Consider the following 22,101-nt stretch of genomic DNA (forward strand, 5'->3'; position numbering starts at 1 on the left):
CTTCAAAGCTGCAGTGTGCACGGTGCAGGCCGCTTCACTATAGTCACAACAGCAGCGAGCCTAGCTCCTTGCAGAAACCCCCCCTCCTTCTCCTTCAGATTGACTTAGAAGTTGTTCTGCTGTGCTCCTAATGTAACCTGAAATGAGCTGTAATTCGGCATTTGTCACAATGAATTCTAATTGTTTCTTATACTTGCTGGTGAACTCCATAGGGGCTGGAGCAATGTTTATTCTCCATTGTGTTCCACATGCTTAATACCTAGCAACTATTTGATATATATGTGTGTGTGTGTGTGTGTGTGTGTGTGTGTGTATAATTTATTGGATCAAGAGTGTTTCTTAGTCCTTATCTAAGCTAGTGAGCTACTTAGAAGCTCAGGAAAATTTTATGTACATGGTAGGAATGCTATGAAAGTATATTAAATATATAGGTTTATGTAAATATAAAATATATACAAACATAATAAGTAAATATTAAGTATGTACTTGGGCATAAAAGAATTGCATAATAAGGATAACTTTACAAGCCTATATTTACCAGCCTATTTGTTGAAAGCAGCAGCCAGACGCACGGCTTGACCAGAACCCCCCTCCTGTCAATGCTGTAGTACTGGAATGGAAATGGATACACACCTGTCTGGCTGGCTTCGCCTTGGCCATCTTCTCAAGGAGCAGCACCTGAATCTGCACAGAGAATTCACGGGGACTGTCTTACCTCTACAAACCACTTGCCAGCATTCAGCGTTTTCAGAAAATTCCAGTAGAAGGCGGCAGGGGTTTCGTAGGCGGCACTTGGCATGACCTCCCTGATATTGGTTGTTCTGCTCAGGTCAAAGTCATGCATGAGGAAAGACACCTTATCGTAACTGCAGGCGGAGGGGGGAAGAAGGGAAGAAGGGGATAGGCCGACCTTAGCCACGTGGCACACAGGATCCCGCCAAAGCGCTGCAAGGTCACAGGTTTTCCCAGGGCTCTTCACTCTCATATCCCAGCAAAGGGCCTATTTATACTGATTTACACTGATGCCAAATTTTTTCTACCTTAGGGTTGACTTCCCATAATATAGTTATATTTTAGTGGTGGCAGAAGAGTGGCTTCCTTATTCAGAGGCTTTCTGACATCCACCAAGCAGCAGGTACATTGTCAACTTGAGGACAAGGAGAGGAATAGTGGGGGCAGGGCAGTGTGCTAAGGTCCCCAAGGTCATTGGGAGCAGGCTTCCACAGAATAGTCCTGTGTCTTTCCATGCTTTCCCCCAGGTAGGGGCCACCGGGAGTGTTTCTGGTCCTGGACTCTACACATTAGACAGGATCATTAGGTAAGTTCTACTACTTTGGAGAATCTTACTTTATAAAACACTTCCTTTCTCATTAAGTGTCTATGAAGAGAACGTCGGTAATAATGGCCACAAGGGAGGAAGAGACGGTATTTACTTACCATCAACACCTAGAAAGCAATGGTCAATAAGCAACTGGAAACCTGCTAGTACCATCGCTGACCAAAGGGAAACAAATGAAATGAGCTGTACCAGTGCCGCATTCCCGCGGTACAGGAAGGGACAGCCTACGAGATATTCCGCTATCTTGCTGACAAGGGGAGAGCATCGGAACAGGGCGTGGCCAAGACAGAAGTGGGGGCTGGAGTCCAATACTGGACAGCGCTACGAAGGACACAAGAGTTCCTGAGAAGTACGCATAGGTTCCTTAAGGTGTATGTCTCAATATCAATCTGTACACGGTGGAGTGAAACTATGAAGCTTAAGAAAAACGATCAAAAAGTATGGCCTAGTGGTAGAGTGCTCGCCTCGCATACATGAAGCCCTGGGTTCGATTCCCCAGCACCACATAGATAGAAAAAGCCAGAGGTGGCGCTGTGGCTCAAGTGGCAGAGTGCTAGCCTTGAGCAAAAAGAAGCCAGGGACAGCGCTCAGGCCCTGCGTTCAAGCCCCACGACAGACAAACAAACAAACAACAAGCTATAAGACAGATCACAGACCTCAAATGAGATGTAAATCATTCAAGCTCCATCCAGTAAGGACGGATTCAACAGTCATGCGGACGTTCTTTGGGGATTTCAGGAGATCACAGCTTGAAGGATTGCTGTCAGACGTGGTGGTTCACATCAGTAATCTCAGCACTCGGGAGGCTGAGGTAAAAGTTTATGAGTTCAAGACTGATGAGCTATGCAGCAAGACCTTGTGTAAGAAAGGAGAGAGAAAAGGAGAGAAGAAAGAAGAGACAAAGAGAGGGGAGGGAGGAAAGAAGAGGGGGAAAGGAGGGAAAGAATAAGAGAAAATACATGACAATCATTTGGAACTAGAATGGATTCAGAGTTATTTTAGAACAGCCAGAAAAAAGCTTTTCTAAAAAAGTCATGTTTCCAAAGTATCAAAGCTTATTTAAAAGAAACTTTAACCACCTACTAGAAAAATGCCAACATGTTTTAAAGAAATACAATAGAATATATGCCATCATTGTAAAATTGCACCCTCACGCATAAAACTAAAATTCAGTGGAAGTGTGAAGATGCAGGCATCTGTGAATATGTAAGAGAAACTGCTTAATAGAGGCAAATTAAAAATAAGAGATGGGCTTAGGTGAGTGTTAAATAATATAAAAGTATAAATGATACAAATAGAAAGGAAAACATGAACAAAAGACATAAATGTAGGCTATCATTCCAGAAAGTGAGAATGTAAGTGCAAATTCCCATGGATAAAAATTAGAGCAGACAAGAGGTAGAGTGCTAGCCTTGAGCAAAAAGAAGCCAGGGACAGTGCTCAGGCCCTGAGTTCAAGCCCCAGGACTGGCAAAAAAAAAAAAATTAGAGCAGATCAGATGCTGCAAAGACCAGTGAACTGAAGACGAAGCAACAGAATCTAGCCAATGGAGCATGGAAATCAGAATGAAATGACAGGGTAGGAATGACCTTCAAGTCAGTATCAAGCAGTATTCTATCTGTGTAGAGTCCTAAAAATTGGTAAGAAAAATAATAGCTGAAGAAATAAAAACTAAAGGACTTTATTGAAAATATTGCATCAGCAGATCCCAGAATCTTAATAAATACCAACAAGGGTAAATAAGAGAGTATACACCACCCCCAAACCATTGTATTAAGGATCATTCTAACCGAAGTAATAAACAAAACAATAACACAAAGACCTTAATAAAAACAAAATGTAAAAGTAGCCAGTAGGGGGCACATGAAGCAAGAAATCCAGCCTGTGCAGATAAAATATACACAGCAGACGTTCTCATTTAATATGAGAAAATTATGGAACAACATAGTTACATATTTTAAAGGTTGAAAGGAAATGTCAAAAATTTACACACAGTAAAAGATATTGCTCGGGCATGAAGGGAAAATGAAAATGTTTTTATACAAACAAACGGAAGGATATAATTCATTTCCAGTACACCTTCACTATGAAAATTTAAAAATGTAATTAAGCAAAGAGAAATGATACAATTGGGAACCTGTATCTACAAAAGAATGAAGGCTCTCAGAAATTATTAATTTACCAGCAAATGTTAAATTGTTTTCTTATTTTTAATCTTTTTAAAAGAACTATTTTAAACAACAACAAAAAAAGCAAAACAATAATCCACTTAAACTGATAAATCAAGGAGCTCAAAATTCAATAAGCAAGATGAATACTCTGGTCACAAATCAAAACTGGTGTAAAATCCATGATAAACATTAAAGCTTAGAAGTGGGTTTTTTGTTTTGTTCCAGACTCCAGTTTGACCTGACGTGGCGCATCTCCAACGACACCACTCACATTTGTTCATCATGGATGCTGAAGGGTAAGCACCATCGAGAGACTTTACTGGTGATTTTCTCTCTCTCTCTCTCTCTCTCTCTCTCTCTCTCTCTCTCTCTCTCTCTCTCTCTCTCTCTCTCTCTCCTCTCCTCTCCTTTCCCCTCCCTTCTCTGTCTTTTAGGTATAGAAATTAAATCTATTTCCTAAATCTATTCCTCTAGGTAGAATTGCCCGCTTTTGCTCCCCACCAGACAATCAATGTTGCTTCTACAAGCCTCCGGAACACAATGTGCCTTCTTTGTCTGGGACTGTGGCTAGCTAGGCTCCTATGCTCCTACTGAAGCATAGCAACTCCTCACTGGGACTCTAATGAGAACTCTGCAGTTCCCCACCTCGGCTGGGAACTCGCCATTATAGCAAGTGGCCATGTTGCTACCGGCTATACTGAAGGATACAACGGTTGAGAACTCTGAAATTTTCTCTCCTCTCTCTCTGTTTTTAATGGTTTTTTTTCTACATATACATACATACATATGATTTGGGTATTTATTTCCCTCCATTCTTAGTCCTTCTTTTCCTTTACAGTTACTATACTTGAGACACAACAAGTTTCCCCCACGCCCAACAAAATTCTACTTAAGTTATAAATACTTCTCTTGTTTACCAGTTGAACTATTTCAGCCATTATGATTTCTTCTATCTTCATTCACCCAGCCACAATCTGTCCTTGTTACCTTCAGCAGGTTAACTAGCTTGCCAGATATTTTAACCTATTTACTTAAATGTGATCATTCATTTTTCTTTTGCCATTTTCCTCAATACCTCATTAACTAGACCTTTTCTACCTCTCACTGCACTCTCTCATTATCCCCTTCAACTAGCCACAATTGCCACCCCTTCTGTCCTCCTAACAGTACACATACCTGGTGATAATTGTTAGCATTATTGACCAAAGTCCTCCTTTTCCAGAAAGTAGCATCTTTGCCCCTGTAATCCTTCCAAGACACTGAAGATGTGGTGAAGCTCTGATGCTAATAGCAAGTGTTGGAGCCTCGGAGTGGGTATGTGTCATCTGTGATTACATCTGCTCTCCCTGAGGCGTATATGGAACGGGACCAGCCGCTTGAATACTACCTTTGACTACTGAGTCATGTCTTCTTATAGGATAGTGACTAAAAAAATCACTATAATCCTGACACAACCCAGTCATGACTAAACATTGGTAAATTCCCAACAGAAAGAGACTTAACTTTCCAACAAAAAACACACTCTCCGAAGTGTAGATTACAACAGAGATATATTAGTAAAATGAGAACATATGAAAATATGTTTCTTCCAAAGGCCAACAATTCTACAACAAAGGAACTGAAGGAAAGGGAAGCACATAGATCTCTACCAATGAATTCAGAAGATCTATGGCAGGAATGATTATTGAAAGAAATCAAGAGACAAATGAACAACTGACTGTATGCAAGGAGAATTCCAACAAATGAATGAATAAAATGAATGAAGACAATACAAGATATAAAATAATTCAACAAAGACTTAGAAATCTGAAAAAAAACTGAAATTATGGAAATTAAAGAGTCAATAACTGAAATATAAGCTCAATAGAAAGTCTTGAAGACAGAATGGAACAACTTGAAAATATATCAAGAGTTAAAAATACACTGTAGTAACCAGAGCAGTCAAAGAGAAAAGTACTATGGTAGTACAAACAAAATTTACAAAGACCTCTAGGACATTATCAAAAAGCCAAATTTATGGATTGTAGGTATGGAAGAAGTTGAAGAGGTACAAACTAAGGGCACTGATAAAATATTTAATAATATCAGAAAACTTCCCCAGCTTTGAGAAAGAACCATACAGGTATAAGAAGTTTATGGAACACCAAAGAGCCAAGATCAGAAAGAAACACCTCTAGGCTTACTATAGTCAAAACAATAAATATTCACAACAAAATATCCTGGCATCTGTAAAAGGAGAAGAAACCAGTCACATGCAAAGGCAAGCCCTTTAAAATAACCCATTTCTTAACGCAAACTCTAAAAGCAAGGATGTCTTGGAAGGACACAATTCAAACACTAATAGATTATCATTAACTGTCAACCTAGTATATCCAGAAAAATTATCCTTCATAACTGAGGAATCAAAACCTTCTCCAATAAACAAAAGCTGAAGGGATTCATGGCTACTAAATCAGCACTTCAACAGATACTTAAATACTTAATACCTGTACCCCATTCCTTATATATTTGAATCTGTGATAGTTCAGTTCACATCTTTTTATATTGCCTCTTTTTGGGGGGGGCCAGTCCTGGGGCTTGAACTCAGGACCTGAGCACTGTCCCTGGCTTCTTTTTGCTCAAGGCTAGCACTCTGCCACTTGAACCACAGCGCCACTTCTGGCATTTTCCATATATGTGGTGCTGAGGAATTGAACCCAGAGCTTCAAGTATATGAGGCAAGCACTCTTGCCACTAGGCCACATTCCCAGATCTATTTCCTATCTCTTGATGTCCAATTTTTTTTTCCTTTTTTGGTGATGGTCCTGGGGCTTGAACTCAGAGTTTAGGTGCTGTCCCTAGCTTTATTTGCTCAAGCCTAGTGCTCTACTACTTGAGACACTGCTGCACTTCTAGGCTTTTTGTGGTTACCTGAGGACTTGTCTGCCCCAGCTGGCCTTTAGATGTGATCCTCAAATCTCAGCCTCCCAAGTATCTCGGGTTATAGGCACGAGCCACTAGTGCCCAGCCATGGATGTGGGTGTAATTTGTACAGGTACTGGGGCTTGATGTCAAGGCCTCACATTCTTGTTTGGCTTTTTTGCTCAGGATTATTGCTCTAGAAACTCCTCTTTGGGCTCTTTTCCAGATGGAGAGTTTTGTGACTTCCTTTTCATGGTTCTTCTTTCTTTCACTCTCAAGTAAACTTACTGGCTGGGAATGTGACCTAGTGGTAGAGTACTTGCCTACCATGCATGAAGTCCTGAGTTCAGTTCCCCAGCGCCACATATATAGCAAAGGCTGGAAGTGGCGCTATGGCTCAAGTGGTAGAGTGCTAGCCTTGAGCAAAAAGAAGCTCAGAGACAGTGCCTAGGTCCGTAGTTCAAGCCCCAGAACTGGCAAAAATAAACTTACTGTTTACCTGGGGTGGGGGGAAACTGTTGCTCTACCACTTGCGCCACCTAAGAGTCTCTGACAGCTGGTAGAGCTCAGTCTCCTGAGTAACTAGAATGATGAGCGTTCCATTGGTGTCCGGCATGTCATCATGTTAAACAGATGTTTTACAATATAAGAGCATTCTCAACTTGTACTGTTACTCTGTAGTGACTTCTATATCGTCTAATGTTTTCTTTCTACTAATTAACATCTCTTTTAAAGAGCTCCTTTTGGCTTTTTTTTTGTATAACGGGTCTCACTTTTTGTTTTTTATGGGGAATCTGTCTTCTCCATTATTTTCAAAGGCCAGCTTAGCTAGGTACAGTAAGCTTGGTTTGATCTTTTTTCTTCTGCATTACTTTGAAAAATCTAATACCACTGGTTTCTTGGCCTATAAGGATTCCGACATTAGAGAAACTGGAAAGACCGGTTGTGGTTCCTCTTGCTTGTAGAATCTCCATCTTTAACTTGTAAGGTTTGCTCCTATGTTGTAGGGTGGAATGTTTCAGTCGAACCAATGGTGACCTTTGACCTACCTGCACCTCAATATTTGTATCTTCTGGGATTTGGAAGTTTCTTCTATTTTCTCTCTTCGTCTCTGTAAGTTTTCTATTCTGGAATCCTAAAGTCCTTCTTAAAACCTAATTTGAATATTTGTTCCATACTGTCCCCGAATGTATGCTTTTTTCATTAATCTTCATTCTGTTTTCTCTAAATATACCTTCAAAACCTTGTTTTTCAGCTCAGTAATTCTATCTGATTTGTTCTGCCAGATGTCATGTTTCTCAGTTTCACTTAACTGTATTTTTAGCTCAAACATTTAATTTTTTAAACACTGCTGACTGTACGTATCTCCGTTAGGTTTGACAGGGAGTCGTTTCGATATTGCTTTGGGTTTTCCTGAAGCAGCTGTGTTAAGTCCCCACTGGTTATTTGTTCGCTCCGCACACACACGTGTATATAGGGCATTCTGTTGATCCTCCCAACTGTTGATAAGCGGTTGGGTTTTTTTACACCTTTTGGCCATCTTTGTGAGCACAATGACTGGCATACAAATATCTACTTTCGTTCATATTTGCAATTCTTTTGTGTATATATCTAGTGGAACAGATAGTTTATGTGCTAGTTCTATGTTAACATTTCTAAGGATGCACCCAACTGTCTTCCCCAGTGGCTACAGAACTAAGTCACTGGCAAACAAGTACAAAAATTCCATTTTCTACACACTTACCTACACTTTTTATTTTTCACTATGGCTATACTAGGAGATGCTACCTCAATTATGGTTTTGAGTTCTGCTCATGATGGTAAACATCTTTTCACAGCTGATCATCTTTTGGGAAATGTCCTTAGGCCATTTTAAAGTTAGGCTGTCTGTTATTGAATTGAAGGAATTCTTTAATATTTTTGTAGTATTGTAGATATTGTAGAAGTCCCTTTTATGATAGCTGTTTTCAAATTATTCTTAGATAATTCCAACATGCTTTTCTTGGTGTTGATACCATTTGCCATTCAACTCGAGACTATTTTTGTAAGTATATTAAATGATTTTATACTCTTATACTTTTCAGAGTCCTGTTTTGGTACTTGACATTTCTTTTTTTTTTGTTCCAAATGACTGATGTGAGTTTCATGTCCTAACTGCACCCTAACTGATATGCAGTTGGGAGGAGCAATGACGCCCCAAATGCAGGAACAGGCGTGTGAACAAGTACAGGGAGGGAGATTGTCATTAGCAATGGAGAATCAACCAGCAGAGAACTTGAGGGGTTGGAAGGATCATCCACATCAAAACTGAAGCCACGGGAAGAATAAAGACAAGAGTCCCGGAGCTCAGTGGCTGAGCACCTTTCTGTTACGCCCATGGCCACTAGGTCGTTCCATGAACGACACGAACATTCTGTTCAGAGGAAAGCACGAAACAACCCGCAAGCCATTGCAGTGTCTGCGGGTGCTCCGCATGTCGGGGGGCTGTGAGCGCAGCGCACGCACTCATGTGGCTGTGCCACAAATGAGGCGCAGCCGAGCGGATCCCACAGAAAAACGGGCGTGTGTCCCTGGCCCTGCTCTGAGTCGTCCTCATTTCTATGTGGACTTCTGCTACTGGCTCCCTGAGAATATTTCCCAAATACAGCCTTCTGGAAACAAGGAGATAACCTGTCCCCTCAAAGCTACGGCGGCTTCCATTACACACTAAAGACACCCATCGTCCAGCTCCAGTCAGTGACCACCAGGGTCCCCCCCCCCCCCCCAGCGCCTCAGGCTTCGCATCTAGTGGAGGTCACTTCCATCCTCCATCCCTTCGTTACTTCTCACGAGGATGCTTTTGAGTACGCCCCGTCTGGAATGCTTTCCCTTCTCCGCGGGTGGTTGGTAAACTAATAATGTTTTTCCTCCGAGGCTCAACCCAAACACAACTTTGACTCTGCTTTTCCTTTCTTCTTTCACGGAAAGTCACCTTCTCTCCGTGCGGGTTCCTCCGCACTCCAGCTGCAAGGCTTCCTCCGAACAGCTTTATTCCGCCATATCCCCTTCACTAGCTGGGACTATCTCTTAGGCATACTGTCCATCTCCCAAGCACTCAGAAGGCCGAGAATATAGCAGGTATCTAGGGAATACTAGTTAACTAAACTGCTAACACAATGCACAGGGTTAAGTCGGAAGCGTGGATTGCAATGGGAACAAGTTTGAATTGTACGTCAACACGCCGTCCTATGTGTCCGGTTTAAGATTGGGGAAGTATGGGAATGTGGTTTGTAAGGGGGATGCTTCGTATATGTGGTAAGTGCCTGGTGCCATCTGAACACGAGGGAAAACTTCCCAAAGGGCAGGTGGGCCCTTCTCTGGGACATTGGAAATGTCCCTTACTTTCCTACCTTAAGTATACGTCAGTCTCCAGAGCATAGGTACCAAATTCAACAGCCTTCTGGAAGGACATCATGGTATTTTCTGGGGCTGCCTGTAGAAGAAATCAAGCCCCATGCTTTGAAACCTCTCCTCCCCACATCCCTTTTATGAGGTAGAACCCAGAAATGAAAAGGGGTCGGGGAAGCTGAGCTTGTCTCCCTTAGCTCTCTTTTCAAAGAGCCTGCCTACATTTCCCTCTGCCCCACTGAATACTGAGCATGATAGAGGGACTGACTAGAAGCCAAATAATCTGGGTTCAAGCCCAATCTCTACCATTAATTCCGCCTTCTTTTCACGTCAAGCTTCTTTTCCTCATCAGGGGTTTCCCCTGGCTGTGAGGTCATCTTCTCTCGCCCACAAATCCCATACATACCTGTATTCAGCCATGTCCACGCTGCTCAGACCTACCATGGGTGCCCCTCTGTGTGCAACGAAGAGAGGTCTAGGCGCCAAATCCTCCTTCTTCAGAATGCAAGGAGAGTAAACCCCCAGAGGCAACAAATACAAACATAGGAGGAGAATTGCAAAGGGCAATCCAGCAGCCACTTGTAGAGCTAAAAAAAAAAAAAAAAAAAGGTTGGAAGAAGAGAAAAGTGGGAAAACAAAAGTAAAAAAGGGGGATAGAGAAGCAGCTTAAGGAATTAACTACCCCCACACAGCAGTCTGAGTAAGACCCAGCTCACGAATCCCTGGTCTGTAGACAGGCCAGTTCGTCTTCTGTCCGTCACATTGCCACTTGCTTTCAGAGATGTGTACATAATATGTATAGGAATGCTCATGTGCAAGACTTTTATACAGGGAAGGGAGCAGAGAGAAGGGGAAATAGGAAGAGGAGTAGAGGGAATACAAGGAGCAGCTTTTCAGAGGGAGCAGCCTGTCTAGTTCTGAGAAGCTTGTGAAGATCCTCTGCAGATGCTCCTATATCGAGGGCAGAGCAGCACTGCAGAAAGGGTACAATCTGATGCAATCTGGGTTCCGAACCAGACTCTTATCAGTGTGACTAGGGACATGTGACAATCTCTCTGGGTCTTCATTTTTCTTCCATAAAATAGAACCATCTTTACTGCCACCATAAGCCTCACAGAGTTGTTTTAATAGTGCGGACTCATAGTAATTATTCAATTAACATGAGTTATTTGCTTCCTTCCTTCCTCCTGATGCTCCAGCCTGGCCATAATCCCTGTTATTCCCATTTCCTAATACTTAGAATATACTTAGACCCCTGAGGATTTTAACCATTTGTACATTAAGTAATCACCTATATTTTAAATAGGTGATTGGCATTTTTTTTTTGCCAGTCCTGGGTCTTGGACTCAGGGCCTGAGCACTGTCCCTGGCTTCTTTTTGCTCAAGGCCAGCACTCTACCTCTTGAGCCACAGCGCCACTTCTGGTTTTTACTGTTTATGTGGTGCTGAGGAATCGAACCCAGGGCTTCATGCATGCTAGGTGAGCACTCTACCGCTAAGCCACATTCCCAGCCCTAGGCAATTGACTTTTAAATCTAGACCTCTGGCTCTAACCTCTTAACCGTCTGAATATATCACTTCCCTGGTGGTTTTGCACGTCGGAACATGTCATCTTGAATCTTCTTATTCTAACTAAAATTTAGAAAATGGAAAAAAAAAAGAGTTTATTATTGACCCCTTTAAGCACTTGCCCCAGGAATATTTTCTAAAATGTACCCTCTACACATACATATACAAGGCTATGAGCATAAAATGGCCATAGCACCATCACCAAACTAGAACCTCCTTCAAGTTGAGAGGCAAATACTCTTGTTTAACCGATAGCAAAAAAAAAAAAAAAAAAAGACCTAGAGAGAAGATCCACTCGAGTTTGGGTGGTGAGAAACAATTCCATTCTCAAAATATTTTAGCGTAGAGTTTCCATGATAGTAGGGGAAATTAGGGAGAGAGAATCAGTGGCAGAGACAGACAGGTCTGTAGAAACGGAGGTTGCCAGGTGTGATTACTTTGAGTTACTTGGATGTAACAGGACCTAGTAGTAGTTGAACTTAGGAATATCTGAGTACAAACTAAAAGAAACTGAGTTATCACAAGTAAAATTGAAATGACTTCCGCTTCCTCCATGTGCTCTCAACAGGTAATGCATAACAAGACAAAGAAATACATTAAGCTGGGAGCTGGTGGCTCACACTTACAATTCTATCTAGTAAGGAGAGCAAGACCTAGGGATCTCGGTTCAAAGCCATCCTGGGCAGAAAAGTGCATGAGACTGTTTATTTCCAGCTAACCAACAAAAACAAGGGCAGAAGTGGAGGGGTATCTCAAGTGGTAGAGTTCCAGCCTTGAGCAAAAGCTAAAGGATGGCACCCAGGCCCTGAGTTTAAGCAGAAAGAAAGAAAGGGAAAGAGAAAGGGGAAAGGGGAAAGGGGACAGGGGACAGGGGAAAGGAAAGGAAAGGAAAGGGAGAAGGAAAGGAAAAGGACAAGGAAAAGGGAAAGGAAAGGAAAGGAAAGGAAAGGAAAGGAAAGGAAGAAGGAAAGGAAAAGGACAAGGAAAAGGGAAAGGAAAGGAAAGGAAAAGAAGAAAGGAAAAGCAGCAAGTAAGCAAGGAAAAAAGGAAGGGAGGGAGGGAGAGAGGGAGGGAGGGAGGGAGGAAGGAAGGAGGGAAGGAAGGAAGGAAAGAAGGAAGGAAGGAAGGAAGGAAGGAAGGAAGGAAAGAAGGAAGGAAGGAAAGAAGAGAAGGGAAATTCTTACTTTTCTAGAAGAATCCTTTTTTAAAGAAGGCCAGTTTGGGGCTGGGAATATGGCCTAGTGGCAAGAGAGCCTGTGTTGGGATCCATCTTCCCCCTTGATGGAAGGGGCTTGATGCCCCTCCCCCCAGCCCTGGGGAATGCGGCCCTGCTACCCTTTCTGGATCGGAATCCAGAGAAACCGGTTGGGCAAACAGCCCCCAACCCATTCTAGCCAGCCCGGCGCCTACCAACCCCGCCCCGGCTCAGCACGCTCGAGTGACGTTAGCCCGTGGGGGTCAGGTGATACCTTTCAGCCTATCGACATCCTGGCCAAACCCCTCCCTCGGAATCATCTCCCCTTGTCCTTCTCTCAATAAAGTTAGTTCGCTCTAAGAAGCTAGCCCCGTTGCATGTGTACGCCAGACTTCTAGTGTAAGGAGGCGGGCACACATCTGCGGCAGACCACGTGCGCGACAGGTCGGAGCTGACTCCCCCGTTCCACTCTAGCTTATCTGCAGGTCGGATGACTAGGGGAGAGGACGTGAAAGGGAGAGTGGAAAGGAAGAAGTAAGAGTCCGAGCCGGGAGGGGCAAAAAAGCCCAACAAGCCTGCCTCATATACATGAAGCCCTGGGTTCAATTCCCCAGCACCACATATATGGAAAACGGCCAGAAGGGGCGCTGTGGCTCAAGTGGCAGAGTGCTAGCCTTGAGCGGGAAGAAGCCAGGGACAGTGCTCAGGCCCTGAGTCCAAGGCCCAGGACTGGCAAAATAAATAAATAAATAAATAAAAGAAGAAGGCCAGTTTGGCCACAGACACGTAGTATGATAAGCCACACGGGGAGGTGAGTTGACAGTACAAGAGACAGAGCCGTGCGACAGACAAGCCACAGGCAATCCAGGGGCGTGGAAGTGGCCAGCTACCAAGTTTCTGTTTTTCTGAGTGGTGGATGCAAGCTAAGGCCAGCGTGGAAGGGAGGAGGCAAGGTTCCGCTCCACAACCTACTTTCCGCTTCCAGATGGGACACGTAGAACGCCAGCGGCCAGGAGATGAGGGACATCAGAACGATGCTGCACAGGTGCACATAGGGAGCAAAGATCTGGAAGGAGACCAGAAGGTAAGCTGGGCCGATCCCGACAGACAGTGTGAAGAGCCGCACGACGACACTTACCCTCAATGACAACCCGACTATCATCCACTTGTCCTGCCAGAATTTGGACAAAATAACCAGAAGAAAGACACACAGTAGAATCAGGAGACAAATGAAGACCTGGGGAAACAGAAAGGATCTCCTGATTTCTGGGCATGAGATTGTCTTCAGAGTGGCTTGTGGTGGCGCCAATCTCTAACCCCAGCCCCTCAGCAGGCTGAGGTAGGAGGATTTGAGTATGCGTGAGACCATCCTGGGATACACAGGGAGACCGTGACTTAACAAAACGAAAGAACCGTCCTTGGAAATTGTACTTGTATCCTTTGCAATGCGTATCCTCATCTTTTTAATCTAAACATTTTGAAAATCCTAAATAGTCTGTGTATCCAGACACTCACCTTCTTGACTTCTATGTCTTTAGTACACATCTCATGGCTGGGAAAAATTATACAATAATGTGGTTTGAGGCCATTCCCAGATTATATCTCCCTCAGTGGCCTTAACATGGCATAGTGTCTTAATCTATTATCTCAGTTTTAAGTAAATGCCTTTTTGAAGTATGTTTTCTTCAACAGACTCAATGAGGTCAGTGATAACATTTGTATTATTTATGATCATATCCTCAGTGCCTTGTAGGATGTCTGACACGTGGTTAGGTATCCAACAAATACCTATGAACAGATGAAAAATATGTCTTCAAGAACACTGTATAATTCTAGAAGAAAGAACACTGACAAGAAGGCATAACTTTTTAACTTTTTAATTAAAGTTATAAGTAGCTGTACAAAGGAGATGCCAGATAACAAATCATTTTGTGAATTCAATGCGCATTGGTAAGTATCACGTCCACATTCTCACCCCTCTTCCCTTCCTTTTCTTAGCATTGTGGTATATATTATGAATTCTTAATCGAATTCTCCCCCCTTCCTCCTTCATTAGTCTTCTGCCTCCTTTTGCGCACCCCCCCCCCACCACTCTGGCAAGTACACATTTCCTGGTGTTGATTTTGTTGAACTTTGACCTAGTCTTTCTACAAGATTATACTATTGGAGTTCTCCATAGTCTTTTATATTTCAGTTAATTCATTTGGAATCACTTGCACACCACCCAGGTTGTTTAGTTATGCTCATAGGCACATTCTGGCTACCACAAATGAGGGAAACCATGCAACCTCTGTTTCTCAGGGTCTGGCTTACTTCACTTTAATATAATGATTTCCAAGTCTTTCCATTTCTTTATGAACGGCATAATATCACTCTAATAGACGAGTAAAACTCTCTCGTGTACATATATCACATTTTCTTGGTCCAGTGGTCCACTGAAAGGCAGCTAGGCTAGTATCCTATCTTGGCTACGGTGAACAGTGCAGCAATGAACTTGGTTGTGCTGATGGCTTTACTGTAACCTTATTTATGTTCCATTGGATAAATGCTCAAGAGTGGGACTGCTGAGTGATTCAGTGGTTCTATCTTTAGTTTTTTGAGGAACCTCCACACTACTTTCCTGTCCATACTGTGGTTGAACAAGCTTACATTCCCACCAACAGTATGTTAGAGTTCTCTTTTGGCCACATCCTCACCAGCATTTGTTGTTGTTTGTTTTCTTGAAGATAGCCATTCTAACTAGGGTTAGGTGATGAAATCTTACTGTTATTTGATTTGCATTTCCTTCATGACCAGAGATGTTGAACATTTCTTCTTGTGTCAATTGACCATTGTTACTTCTCCTGAGGAGTCTCTAAGTCATTACCCAAGAAGGCATAACTTTCTTAACTTTTCCCCTTTCAAATGTAAAGTTTTTCTTTAACTATGTTGCTTTCTAGACAGATAACTCCTGTCCATAATGTAATTAACTCCACATTAAGTGTATTACAAGAGAACTCTTTTCTAGCTTCAATGTTGGATAGCATCTCCAAACTTTTATAAAGTCTTCCAGAGAATGGAAAAGGAGATAACAGTTGCTACTTCTTCCTTAGGAAGCCTTCAAAATTTTGATATGCAAATTCAATAAAGACATTATGAGAATTGAAAGGTATAGGCCAATCTCTAATACATAGGCGCAAACATTTTTAACTTACTAGCAAGCTAAAATTCATCACAACACAAAGGTTAAACTGTCAAATTTGACACACAACAATCTTACACAACACAAAACTTTACAAATGATTTCAAGGATAAAAGCTATCATGAAATACAAATTAAGTATTTCTCTTGAATAAATGTGAAGTCACATGTAGCTACTCATCAAAAATCTTTCATTTTCTGTATCAGTAAACACATTCTGTGTTGGAACTTGAATTGTGAGATTCTGAATTCAGATCTCATGGCCCCAGTTTCCATCTGTTCTAATGACACACACATTTCTAGCTTTACTTCTCATTTGAATAGGAGCTTTAAGGATACTACTTGGATAATTTAGTATGTCCCCAGAGTTGAGGAAATATAAATATGGTATCTACAACCACACATGAAAACCTGTAAAAAAAAAAAAAAAAAGCAAGAGACTGTTCTTAGAGTTGCTCGAACCCACAGCAGAACAAAGGAAGAACCAGTGTATCTGAGATATGATATAGGTCCACACAGGATGAAGCATAGTTGCTAAGGGAACAGACCACTGACTCTTTGAGAGAATGATGTCTATCGTCTTGGAGAGATTCAAGCCAAGGTCAAATGAACCTCAGAGGAGAGATTTTATGAGCTTATAAAAAGACAAGCATTCACAAGATTATTAGACAGGCAGGCATTCACAATAGCTGAGGTCAAGGCTTTCAGCAAAAGGACCTCTAAGAAAGCACACAAGAAAACTCTGGAGAGGAGAGTCAAACTGTGCACAGACCCAGGTGTCCCTCTGTGCCGCGCATCTCCTCTTTCCCTGTGCCCCACTCATGCCAAGGACAGAGGAAAGGGCCCACGTGCCCTTGATGCCACTGCAGGCTTCCTGCCTTGGTCAAGCCTGAGGAGGAGGTAGGAACGTTTTTAAGATCTGTACAGTCGGAGTTTGGAGCTATAACAATGAACTAACATTTTCACTAACTGAAATGAGATTGTTCTTTGACCAAAACGGAGTGGGAAAGTGAGAACTTGGCCTAAGATTGAATCGGGATGATAGGAACAGACAGAGCTTCTGACTTCAACATGAAGAAGTGAGGAAAAGTATAGTTTGGAGCCTCCTTAGGTTAAGCAAACTGGGTAACTCAGTTATGACTGTGAGAAATTGTATTATTTTAGCTAAAATTGTATAAGCATATCTCTTCACTTTAAAAGGAGAACAATGGAAGAGAGGTCAACTCTGTAAAACACTTAACACCAAGAAACACACATTCATTGTCTCAGGTTTCCTACCTTATGGCATGTATGCAGGTACAGTTCAATCCTTTCCCGGAGCAACAAAAATGTAACTACCTGTGAGACAAACAAGTAAAGGGAGTTTATTTTTTATTTTATTTTATTATTTTTTTCCCAGTCCTGGGGCTTGGACTCAGGGCCTGAGCACTGTCCCTGGCTTCTTTTTGCTCAAGGCTAGCACTCTGCCACTTGAGCCACAGCGCCACTTCTGGCCGTTTTCTGTATATGTGGTGCTGGGGAATCGAACCCAGGGCCTCATGTATAGGAGGCAAGCACTCTTGCCACTAGGCCATATCCCCAGTCCCGGGAGTTTATTTTTAAAATACTGAATTTCTGTAGCTCAAATTCACATTAACAACTTCTTCTCCTTCTCCTTCTCCTTCTCCTTCTCCTTCTCCTTCTCCTTCTCCTCCTTCTCCTTCTCCTTCTCCTTCTCTTTCTTCTTCTTCTTCTTTTTTCTTTGCCAGTCCTGGGCCTTGGACTCAGGGCCTGAGCACTGTCCCTGGCTTCTTTGTGCTCAAGGCTAGCACTCTGCCACTCAGGCCACAGAGCCACCACTTCTGGCCATTTTCTGTATATGTGGTGCTGAGGAATCGAACCCAGGGCTTCATGCATTCTTGGCAAGCACTCTACCACAAGGCCACATTCCCAGCCCTTAACTTCTTTTATACCTAACTTCCCAGCCTCTCAGCCTTCTGTCTGAGCTCTCCAACCCATGGCGCTGGCAGTTTATTTGTCACTTCCTATTTTGTAACTTTCACCATCACTGAAAGCAAGAACTCATTGTTTCCTCTGGGATTTCATAACAATCACCTTGGTAGGTGGCCTTTCCTGAGTTCCTGCCCTGTCCCCTGCCCCCTAAATGGTCTTTACTATTAGTATTAAGAGGATAGAACTATTAGTATTTAAGAGGATAGTGCATAACAGTCACCTTTCCTAAGGGTTTTCTTTCTTTTTTGTCTTTCTTTCCTTCCTTTCCTTCCTTCTTTCTCTCTCTTTCCTTTCTCTCTCTCTCTTTCCTTCCATCTTCTCTTCTTTCTTTCTTCCTTTCTTTCTTTCCTTCCCTCCCTCCCTCTTTCGCTTTCCTTCCTTCCTTTTATTCTCTCCCCCTTTTCCTTTTTCTTTGCTTCCTTTCCTTCCTTCCCTCCTTCTCCCTCCCTCTCTCTCTCTCTCTCTCTCTTCCTTTCTTGCTTGCTTGTCTGTCTGTCTGTCTGTCTGCCTGCCTGTCTTTTGTACCAGTAACGTGGGCTTAGCTTTTTCACTCAATATTAGTGCTCTACCACTTAGGCCACAGCTTCACTTCTGGCTTTTCTTGTGGTTGTAGAGAGAAGAGTCTCACTGCCTTTCTTGCCTGGGCTGGCTTCAACCGGATCCCGCAGCTAGGATTGAAAGCATGAGCCTTTGGTGCCTGACTCCAAGCTCTTTCTTGGGAAGCAAGTGTCTGATATTATAACTGTAGTTAATCCCAGGATATGCTCAACAAACAGATTTAGATCTAAGTCTAGCCAGTCATCAAGTCAATGTGGAGGATCAAACTGTAAACTAGAGTCTTTGGACGACAGGATAGTAATGCCAGTTTGAACACATAAAAGCATGCTTTAAAGTAATTTCATGTGTATGCTTTGTCTTTTACTCCTCCCTATTAAGAGATAATTAAATGTTATCTTTCTCATTTGTAAAGGGGAACAGACACTCAGGAGAGACATCACATGAGCAAGATTACAAAGTCACATAATGACAGATCTGGAAATGGAACCCAGGTCTTGTCCTTTGTCACTACTTCTATCATTTTACACGTATGCAAAAAAGAGGTAGGATCGGTAGGTCTGTTAAAATACATGGTAGGAGACTGACATTCTTATCTTAGAAGCTAACAATACCATTTTCCTCCTAGTTTGGTATCAACGTGCTACAGTTCAGTGGTTGCAACTTGGCCACATACCATATCTCCATTTTCCTGATTAAAAGGAGTATTTCCTAACCATTCCCTCTGCTGGCAGCTTCCAAACCACAGCTTCCTGGATGATTTACCTATAAAACAGAATCCTGTTTTATGCCTTAGCTTCCAGCCTTCTCAAATCTGCCACAGATTCCCCACTATTTGTCATTATGCTCCAAGCACTAAAAGAACTATCTTGTCCCTCTTAACAAAATATCTCCCATGTTGTTTCTTGCTGCTTCTCATGATATGTTTCCTTTAGCCCAGAATATTCTCATCCAGTCCCGTTTCTGAATGTCCAAATCCATCGTTCCTTAGATCTCATTACAGTGAGAAGTTTATTTTTTTGTTTGTTTTTGTTTTGTTTTGTGCTGGTACCAGGGCTTAAACTCAGAATCCGTGCACCATCCTTTAGCCTTTTTGCTCAAGGGAGATACTTTACCACTAAAGCCATGCCTCCATGGCAAGCTTTTTACTGGTTAATTGGAGTCTCACGGATGTTCCTGCCCAGGCTGGCTGAACTTCAATCCTTAAATCTCAGCCTCCTGAGTAGTTATGATTACAGGCATGAGCCATTGGTACCTGGCAAGATTTAGTGAATGCTCTTGGCCACAGGTACCTCTTACTGCTCAGAATTCCTGCCGATCTTCATTTAGACCTTTGTAGTAACAGTTTTACTGTTTTATCTGTTATTTTTGCCCATGACTTAGTTGCCTACTAGATTTTAAATAACGAATGAGAAATTGTAACTTGGCGTGTCCCAGTACCTCCCACTCCTGCTTGTTTTTTGTGTTTTTGTTTTGTTTTGTTTTGTTTTGTTTTGTCAAGACAAGTGCTTTTCCACTTGAGCCACAGCTCCTCCTCTTCTCTGCCAGGCTGGCTTTGAACTGAGATCCTCAGATCCAGGCTCTTGAGTAGGTAGGATTGTAGGCATGAGCCACCAGCGTTTGGCAATAATTGTAATTTCCTATCCCATACCTGTCTGTAGGGAATGTCCTTCATGAAAACAGAAGCTGCATGTGTTTTACTGATATCTGTATACTCAGTACTTATTAAAATGTTCTCCTCATAGCGGAGTTAATAAGTTTGTTGAAAGGAAAAATTAACAAAATTAGCAACAGGCTTGGGGTCCAGTTCTTTTTTCTTTTTTTTTTTTTTTTTTTTTGGCCAGTCCTGGGCCTTGGACTCAGGGCCTGAGCACTGTCCCTGGCTTCTTCCCGCTCAAGGCTAGCACTCTGCCACTTGAGCCGCAGCGCCGCTTCTGGCCGTTTTCTGTATATGTGGTACTGGGGATTCGAACCTAGGGCCTCGTGTATCCGAGGCAGGCACTCTTGCCACTAGGCTATATCCCCAGCCCCCAGTTCTTTTTTCATTAGGCAGGAAGTCAGTAGGGCCACAAGACGATGAAATCAGAGAAAAGCATCTGCCCTATGAACGAATGAGAAACTCAACTGTAAACGTCATCATCTTCTTATGTCTCCATTTCCAGAGTTTTCTCTTGTGTGGTGCGCCTTCTGCATGCAGTTTCACACTACCGTGTCAGGCCACAGAAGCAGAGGCACATTATTCCCAAGGACCCTTGCCAACATGTGACGCTGCATTTCGGTTAGGTGACTGACTCATCATTGGAACATGTTTAATTTATAATACCCAGAAAGACTGCTGATGTGACACTGTGGGTATCCATAATTATAACACTGAGTGAACCACGGGACAGGAATGGAACAGGGAAATGGGTGACAGGACACCTTGCAGATGACCACATTGCTCAGGTACATCCTCTAAGAGCCCAGGCCTCCTCCCCCACCTCTGGTACATAAATTTACAACCCCTCACATAACCCCCAACTCAGTATACTAAGACCAGCGTGATCCCAGCTTTGATACTATTTCCCAGGCAAGAGCAACTTATGAGGACATTCATAAAGAAGTAGAAAATACCACTTACCAATAACAATGAAGTGTAGGCCACCATGATTCCAGCTAAACTCAGAATAAAAATGGACCAGAAGAACCAACGTTTTGTTCCTAGATAAGTAACCCTGGGGGGAAATTTGTTTCAATCCTTAAAACATAGAAATCAGTAGTAGCATCTACATCTAGGGCAAGGACAAGAACAGATGAAATAAGACATAAGAAAATGGAGTGAGACCAGAACAGAAACATTTTGTGAACAGACCTGTGGGAGCTATGGGGATAGTTACCTAAGTTTTCACTGCTTCCTAAGGAAATTGGGTACGTTAATGAGACCTCTATGAAAGGTAGGGCTTTTAAGGTTTTGTAAAAAATTAAATATTATATCCTCTTTAAAAAACCAGTAAATACCAATATTCTACAACACTAAAAGAGCCATTCCTTAAATTCACTCTTAATAAAACTAGTAGTAATATCAATTTTGGCAGGTTCCTTGTCCATGTTCATGTCTACTTTCTTACATAATTAAGGCTATGACCACTATATAAATTGCTCTATTCTGTGTGGTAGATTTGAGTCCCTTAAGAATAGTACTGATGGGCTGGGAATATGGCCTAGTGGCAAGAGTGCTTGCCTCCTACACATGAAGCTCTCGGTTCCATTCCCCAGCACCACATATATGGAAAAGGGCCAGAAGGGGCGCTGTGGCTCGGTGGCAGAGTGCTAGCCTTGAGCGGGAAGAAGCCAGGGACAGTGCTCAGGCCCTGAGTCCAAGGCCCAAGACTGGCCAAAAAAAAAAAAATAGTACTGATTATTCAGTTTCTATAGTATCATATGTAAATAAAGTACTAATATTTTGTTAAGAGAAATGATGTTATACTTGTGTTCTTTGTTTTGTTTTGTTTTGCAGGTCCTGGGGCTTGCACTCAGGGCCTGAGCACTGTCTCTGGCTTCTTTTTGCTCAAGGCTAGCACTCTACCACTTGAGCCACAGCACCACTTCCAGCTTTTTTCTATATATGTGGTGTTGAGGAATCGAACCCAGGGCTTCATGTATATGAGGCGAGCACTTCACCACTAGCCTATATTCCCAGCCCCTATACTTGTGTTCTTGATATTATATGTCAATGGTCCAGTGCTTTTCACTAAAAAATAAGAGAAATCATCTTTTCTAACATAACTTAAAGAAATCATATCTTAAAAACACAAAATATAGGCTGGTGAACA

The 22,101-nt window shown here is 42.4% G+C and overlaps 1 protein-coding gene across 1 annotated transcript in view; it reads right to left on the bottom strand.

Moving 5' to 3' along the window:
- The window catches only part of Gdpd4 (glycerophosphodiester phosphodiesterase domain containing 4), a 55,054-nt gene that overhangs the window by 19,639 nt on the left and 13,314 nt on the right, over positions 1–22,101 (bottom strand). The window contains exons 3-10 of the mRNA XM_048360541.1: positions 20,906–21,003; positions 17,021–17,076; positions 13,701–13,799; positions 13,535–13,628; positions 11,353–11,430; positions 10,236–10,385; positions 9,801–9,879; positions 716–866 (exon numbers count right to left, since the gene is read on the bottom strand). Of these exons, the coding sequence (XP_048216498.1) occupies positions 716–866; positions 9,801–9,879; positions 10,236–10,385; positions 11,353–11,430; positions 13,535–13,628; positions 13,701–13,799; positions 17,021–17,076; positions 20,906–21,003 (805 nt within the window). The remainder of the gene's footprint in view (positions 1–715; positions 867–9,800; positions 9,880–10,235; positions 10,386–11,352; positions 11,431–13,534; positions 13,629–13,700; positions 13,800–17,020; positions 17,077–20,905; positions 21,004–22,101) is intronic.

The sequence above is a fragment of the Perognathus longimembris genome, chromosome 13 (assembly GCF_023159225.1).
Source record: "Perognathus longimembris pacificus isolate PPM17 chromosome 13, ASM2315922v1, whole genome shotgun sequence".
In the NCBI taxonomy this organism is placed as follows: domain Eukaryota; kingdom Metazoa; phylum Chordata; class Mammalia; order Rodentia; family Heteromyidae; genus Perognathus; species Perognathus longimembris.